We start from the raw sequence: 6,938 nt of genomic DNA, 5'->3' as shown, positions 1-6,938 counted from the left end.
CCGCCGGCGGGCGCGCGTCTCTCTTTTCCTTCCAGCTACGCCGTGTCGAGGAAGATGGAGCCTTTCTACAAAGGAGGGCGAGTCCAGGTACCGGGGCAGCGAGGGGCGGGTTTGGGAGTACCCCGTCTCCCGGCTCTGTAAACGTCCCTGCTTTCCGTTCCTTCTGTTCCAGATAAACCGGGACGGAAAGTTCATGTTTTGCCCCTGCGGGACCAAGCTGAACGTCATCGACGTAGATCACGTTGTCCCTCGGTGTCAGGGGAAGCATGTAGAGCAGGGAACTCTGAGAGCGCGCCCCTCCGCGGGGGCTTTAACTGTGGGTGTTTTCCTTCCCTTTCTGTAGGACGACGAAGAGGACATCAGCTCCTTTGTTCTCAGCCCCGATGATGAGGTGTGTGTTTGCCTTGTGGTTTTCTGTGCTGCTCTGTCAGGCCTCCTGATAAAGCCAGTGAACACTGAAGGCTGCTCCGCCTGGAAGCGCCTTCCAGAGATCTCTGCGGAGCCTCCTCAGGCGCTTCCGTCTGTCTCCCCTTCTGGGCTCGAGTCGGACATGGGAATGCTGAGGGCCTGAGCTTCGGGAGCGTCACAGCCACCGGCGTTTCTGTGCTTTGCGTGTGGGCACTGAAAGAAACGAAAATCTAATTAGCGGTTAATCGCCTTTTCCTTCGCCTCGCTTTTGCATAGATCCTCGTGACAGGGAGCCGGGCCCTGTTGCTGAAGCAATGGAACTGGCGAGAGAACAAGTGCGTTCGCACGTGGAAAGCCGTGCACACAGCGCCGGTTGCTAGCATGGCCTTTGACGCTACTTCAACGTTGTTAGCCACAGGTACAGTCCTATTTCGGTGTCACGCGATGGGAATGATTTTGAGTGGCCCTTCTGCTTTTGAACAATTTAGCTCGGCTGGACACAGCCTGAGGCAGCGATCTCCTGAATTCACACACAGTCAGAAGAGGTTTTACGTAAATAGAAGTGACGTCCTGGCAGGCAAAAAGGGATCCTTTCGGTGTTCTAGCTAAAATATACTTAGTAAAATGCTGATAAAAATCGGGCATCTATGAGACGGCGTGGCGTAGTTGTCCTGGCGTAGAACTGGGACTCTTGGAGCTGGAGGAGGTCAGGCGTGACCTGCAACTCAGTTGTACCTCAGGTTTGACTGCGAGCAGTCAGGTTTTGCCCAGCTCTCTGAAAGCGTAAGGTGCTCCGTGAGCTTCTCTTGGTGTGGGTGGTTGTTATTGGATTCATTTTTCTTTCCGCTGCCTTTGCGACCCGTGAAACTTTACAGTTGCTGATACGTTGGACCTCCTGGGTCTCTCTCTCTTCTGTAGTTCATTCTTAGATGCCCTTCTTTTCCCAGGTGGCTGTGACAGCACCATTAAGATCTGGGATATGATCAAACAGTACTGCACGCACAACCTAAAAGGATCTTCAGGAGTCGTACAGTAAGGACGAGTCGTATTTGTCGTTAGTGTGGTGCTTGGACGCTAGGGCTGACGTGAAACACCTTGAGTTAATGGAATGTAAAGGCCCGTTCCGAGCGGGTTCTGGGCTCTTCTGTTTCCTGAGTTTTGAGAGGTCTAGTGAAGGAGCAGAGCTGCGACTGACTTCAGCCCAGAGAGGAAAGAGTTTGATCAAGAGATTCGTTGGGATCTAAATGGAATATCTGCGCTTTGAGAATGCGTGAGACTGGCAAAGATCAGTTGTAAATTTTCCTGGTGGGTGGCAGGGGAATGAAGTCCTACAGAGAAAGTCCTGGTATAAATTCACATCAATTGATCTGCCAAACTCTTCGTGTAGAATATATGTTTATTTAAATATTGGGCTCATGCCAGATAGTTTATTCCTGTCCTGTTCAAGCGCATCTCCTTCTGTCTAGCCTTGTTGAGTTCCACCCCGATACCTCCCGTCTGCAACTCTTCTCCTCCTCGATTGACTACAAAATCCGCATCTGGGACCTGAAATCCAGCAAGTGTGTTGCTCTGCTGGACGGCCACTTCAGTGCCGTCACCTCGCTGGCGTTTGCAGATGGAAACACGCTCGTTAGGTAAAACCTCGCAGAGGCTTAGCCTTTCCCTCCCCTTCACCCTGCCTCCTGCCAGAGGCTGTCTGTTTCTGTAGGGTCTGGGAAGGTTGTCCTGTGAGGGGAAGGACCGCTACAAATACTGCTACGGGTAGATGAGGCGCTGAGGGACATGGTTTAGTGGGCATGGTGGTGTTGGGTTGACGGTTGGACTCGATGATCTTGGAGGTCTCTTCCAACCTTAATGATTCTGTGATTCTAAATGTTCGGTCTGTGCTCGACTGTACAAGCGAGTGACTGAGGGTCTTGGTACTGGTGTTCCTGGCAGTATGCCGTGCTGTCGCGTGGGAGGCTGGTGCCTTCTTCCACGTGGGCCTCTTCCCACAATTCCAAATCTGCATGGTGTGGGACCTGAAAACCAGAGAAAGTAAACGAACCGTCCCTGTCTACGAGGTGAAATTGCATTTCATTTATTCCCTTGAGATCCTTCGTAGTCTCTAGGTCACAGTTCCTATGGTACCTCTCCCTCTTTACGTTCCTGTACATTGTGAAATCGGGTTTCTCTCCCTTGGACTTTTCCAGGGGCCTTAAAACTCTGTCTCTAAAGCTGTTTATTTTCTTCCTCTCCTTGCCTGGTGTGGTTGTGTCTGGGCGGGTTGAGGAAACATACGCCTCCACTGCCCCAGTGCTGTAGAAGGAAGGAAGGGCAGTCACGGGAGAAATTTGTCCTCACGTTGTATCTGCCTGCCTGTCCTCGGTAGCCGTGCGGTCTGGGGCGGTGGAGGCTGCTGTGCGCCTGTTGGCGCTAGCGGGCTGTCGCGCAGCTCTGGTTGCTGAAATGGGACTCCGGTCCCTGGCGCTCAGCTGGTGTTGGGCCAACTCTCTTGCAGAGCGTGGAAGCTGCCATCTTGTTACCTGAAAAGGGAGATTTCTCTCAACTGGGTGTGAAGAAACAAGGGTTGCACTTTGTCACAGCTGGCAGCAAAGGTGAGTGTCGTGGCACGTCGCTGCCAGATTTAGAAGCCGAGGAAGGGCTGTACTTAAGACGCTGCACGCCGTTACTCCTGGGATGTGTGTTCTTCATGGCCTCAAGTTGCGCCAGGGGAGGTTTAGATTGGATGTAAGGAAAAATTTCTTTACTGAAAGAGTAGTTAAACATTGGAACAGGCTGCCCAGGGAAGTGGTTGAGTCACCATCCCTGGAAGTATTTAAAAAACGGGTAGATGAGGCACTTAGGGACATGGTTTAGTGGGCATGGTGGTGTTGGGTTGATGGTTGGACTCGATGATCTTGGAGGTCTCTTCCAACCTTAATGATTCTATGATTCTATGATTCTTTGTGTGGCAGAAGCCTTGGGCCGAACCCTGAGGGCTGGAGAGCAGAGCCTTCTCCTGTCTTCCTCTGGCAGCAGTGGATGAGCAGGATTCATCAGGCATGCCCTGGAGTTTTAGCTATGTGTGTTTTCAAACTGCAAAAAAGTTTGATTTGGACTGAAGAAGAAAAACTTTGTGGCCCTTCGTGCCGCTGTGATTGGATCTCTTCGCAGTCCTGCCTTAAAGCTGTGCAGCTCTTTCCAGTAGACGAGGCCGGGGTTTGGTTTATAGTCTTTGGACAATCACTGTCTAAAACAGTGGCTCTGACAGATAATTTATATCATCATTTTTGTTAGGCATCCTGAAAGTTTGGGAAGTTGCCACAGCTGCTTGTGTGTATACCCAGCCTGTGCCCTTTGAGTCGAAGGAGGAGGCCAGCGAGCGCAGTCTCACCCAGTGCATGCTTGTGCCCGAGAGAAACGAAATTGTCACGGTGTCCGTGGAACACAACATTGTTTTATATGACGCTCAAACGCTTCAGCTCAGGAAGCAGGTAACAACCCTCAGCCTCCCTTTTCCTCTTCCTTTATCCACACTTGGGGATCAGCTCTGCTTCTGGTGAAAGCTTTGTCCAGGGGTGCCCTCCTCTCCTGCCTGTACTTGGACTGTTCCTTGGTTACAAGCCAGAAAGCCGGTTTCACTGGTGGGGTTGTTTGGAGGAATATTGCACAGACACAAACAAAGGAAAAGGAAAGCAGAACAGGCCTAGCCAGCAATCCCTCCCGTGCTCCAGCTGACGGCTAACACGCTTTTTACACGCAGTATTACCTGAAAGGGAACTGTAATGCAGCCTCACTGAGCATGGTGCCATTCGGTACTTCTCTAACCGGCTGACCTCTCCCTGTTCAACCATTTCTGTCCCGCCATCCGCAGCTTGCAGGTTACAACGATGAGGTTCTGGATGTGAAGTTCCTTGGGCCTGGCGATTCTCACATTGTTGTGGCTACCAACAGCCCTCAGCTGAAAGTGTTTGAACTGGCAACGTCACACTGCCAGATCCTCTACGGCCACACAGGTGCGTGTGGTCAGCTCTGGCGGGGGGGGGGGAGATGTGCAAGTATTCCTTCATCCAGCTTCTCTCACGGCGCTTGCGTGGAGAGTGGAGTCCTTGAGTTCCCTCTGGAACAGCACCGCAACAGGTTTTGGAGTTGTGTGGAGAAAGCATATATTATGCTGTCCTGATTTTGCAAACGCTAGTTTTCTTTTTCCAGGCCTGTCAGTTCCGTCCCTTTCACTAGCAGTGAGATCAATTTAAATTGGAGCTAAAGATGTAGGTGTGTGAGTGCGAGCTCTGGATGCAGTTTTGTGGCTGCAGGCGGCAGACTCGCACCAATGCCGTGAGCAGCCAGTCGCTCCGGGTGTGGATTCGTTCCCGAGTGTCCCAAACCCGTCCCCGGGTCAGTAAGGGGGGGACTCATTAATTCACGCATTTCTGTTGTCCGATTTCAGTATTACTTTGCATCCAGCTGTTTTTTCTTCTTTTGTTTAGAAACAGTTCTTGCTTTGGACGTCTTCAGAAAAGGCCTGATGTTCGTCAGCTGTGCTAAGGTGCGTTAGTTTTCGTCACTTAATGAAACTCTTCGTTTCTAGTGATCTTTATGGGCAGAGTTGTCGTATTCCTTTTTGGCGATCCAGAAGGGGATTTTGTTCAGGCGGAATTCTTGTCTGCTGCATCCCCCAAATACAAGGTTCTTCCACTATCCCTTTTTGACGTTGTCCCTGGGGAAACGCGATTGACCGTGTATTAGCCCGAAAGGAGATGTCTCATTCTCCAAGCGTCTTGCTCTTGCATTAGAGTTCAGAGATGTCATCGGTGTGAGGCCGATGGGGAGCCGCGTGCCAAAAACGCGTTGGAAGAAAAGGTGCCGACTGCCCTGATGCACCCAGAAATAAACCTCCGCGCTGGAATCCCAGACTGCAGCGCACCCTGCTCGGCTGCGTCTGCCCTCACCTGCCCTGACAAATGCAGGTTCAAGCTTGAAAAGAAGCGAATAGTCAGGCTCACGGATGTGGTGAATGCATGGGGAGCTGCTCGCTTGTCAAAAAAGCACAGCGGTTTCTGTCCTCTCCCATTACAGGACAAAAGCCTTCGAGTCTGGCGGATGAACAAAGACGGAAGGGTCATCTGTGTTGCCCAAGGGTTGGGTCACGCGCATGGGGTAGGCGCTGTCTCTTGCTCAAGGTAATAAAAATCGGACAGGGGTTTACCCTTGCAAGCACGAGTCATGGCTGCTTTGCTGCTCCTCGGGGTGAATGTTTTGGCGGATGCCTGCCTCTGTTTCTCATTCTCGGTCCCAGCTTGTCGTGGTGCTCTGAGTTTGAAGGAAGGACGAGTTCTTTTTGCGTGCGCATCTGCCCGTCCATAAGCTGTGGAGTTTGCATTTCTTTGTCAGCCTTAGCTCTCGTTTGCCTTGAAGAGCAGCAGCTGGATAAGTTGCCAGATAACGCTTGAGCGATCTGGAGAGGAGGGTTGGGGCGTGAAGGCGTGGTGTCTGTGAAGGCGCTTGCTTGAATAGCATGCCTGTGTATCAGCTCTTCTCCTTTCTTCGTGGTGCCTAACAGGCTGGAAGCCCAGCTTGCCTGGTGAAGAGCTGCGATGTACCTTTGTAAATGAAGAGAGCTAGCGGTGCTCTTGCCTGATGTCTGAACTGCTGGAGGCTATCCCAGGGACCTAAGTAAAATGAAAAAACATAAAAGTTTGAAAAAACATAAAAGCATTCTGTTTCACGCCCCGGCAGAGCAACTGACTGTGTGTAGATCCCAGTAGGGGAGGAGAAGGCCTTCTTTTCTGTGCAGGGGAAGCCACTGTTTTGCTTCCTTACGCTTGACTTTTTTATTCCTTTCAGACTGAAAGAAAGCTTCATAGTAACCAGCAGCCAGGACTGCACAATCAAGATCTGGAATATCCCGGAATCCCTCGCTTCCAAAGCAAAAGCAGCCTTGATCTCCAGTCCAGAAACCCTTCACGCAAAAGTGACTGAGAGGGGCCATGACAAGGTAAAGCTCCACCTTACGTTAGAACATGCTTTTAATACTTAAATCTTCCTCTCCTGCACTGTACCCTACATTTATTACCTGTCCGACAGCAAGAGCGAAGACTTAAACTTCTTTGTGCTCTCTGTACTTGCGTGACTTCTCTAGGACATAAACAGCGTGACAGTTTCTCCGAATGACAAGCTCATCGCCACAGGCTCGCAGGATCGGCTGGCCAAGCTGTGGTCCTGTTCTGATTGCTCTTTGCTGGGTGTCTTCGCCGGACATAAGCGTGGAATCTGGTGTGTGCAGTTCTCCCCAGTGGATCAGGTCTTGGCCACCTCTTCAGCAGATGGGACCCTGAAGCTTTGGGGTCTTCGGGACTTCAGCTGTCTGAAGGTAACGAGAACTCAGACTGCCCCTTGCTCTGGCAACCCTTGCGCGGTACGGGGATTGATTAAGGCCGCTTTAGAAAAGCATGTGCTAGTTAGAGTGCAGCTGCAATGTAGCAGCGTGGCCACGCTGAAGGAAGAGCTCTCCAGGTCTAGCCTTGTCCTCCAGGATCTGGGATCTG

At 51.4% G+C, this 6,938-nt stretch overlaps 1 protein-coding gene across 1 annotated transcript in view; it reads left to right on the top strand.

The window, feature by feature from the left end:
* Window positions 1-30: 30 nt before the first annotated feature.
* The window catches only part of TBL3 (transducin (beta)-like 3), a gene marked incomplete at its 5' end in the record, with an annotated part of 10,442 nt that continues 3,534 nt past the window's right edge, over window positions 31-6,938 (top strand). Inside the window, 14 exons of the mRNA XM_009329404.1 lie at window positions 31-87; window positions 173-268; window positions 344-391; window positions 685-826; window positions 1,356-1,440; window positions 1,875-2,042; window positions 2,396-2,471; window positions 2,909-3,005; window positions 3,688-3,884; window positions 4,265-4,406; window positions 4,881-4,939; window positions 5,470-5,573; window positions 6,238-6,388; window positions 6,533-6,763. Of these exons, the coding sequence (XP_009327679.1) occupies window positions 31-87; window positions 173-268; window positions 344-391; window positions 685-826; window positions 1,356-1,440; window positions 1,875-2,042; window positions 2,396-2,471; window positions 2,909-3,005; window positions 3,688-3,884; window positions 4,265-4,406; window positions 4,881-4,939; window positions 5,470-5,573; window positions 6,238-6,388; window positions 6,533-6,763 (1,653 nt within the window). The remainder of the gene's footprint in view (window positions 88-172; window positions 269-343; window positions 392-684; window positions 827-1,355; window positions 1,441-1,874; window positions 2,043-2,395; window positions 2,472-2,908; window positions 3,006-3,687; window positions 3,885-4,264; window positions 4,407-4,880; window positions 4,940-5,469; window positions 5,574-6,237; window positions 6,389-6,532; window positions 6,764-6,938) is intronic.

The sequence above is a fragment of the Pygoscelis adeliae genome, unplaced genomic scaffold, assembly GCF_000699105.1.
Source record: "Pygoscelis adeliae isolate BGI_AS28 unplaced genomic scaffold, ASM69910v1 Scaffold467, whole genome shotgun sequence".
Classification (NCBI taxonomy): Eukaryota; Metazoa; Chordata; class Aves; order Sphenisciformes; family Spheniscidae; genus Pygoscelis; species Pygoscelis adeliae.
The sequence above is the reverse complement of the archived record's forward strand: the minus strand, read 5'-3'. Positions and strand labels throughout refer to the sequence as shown.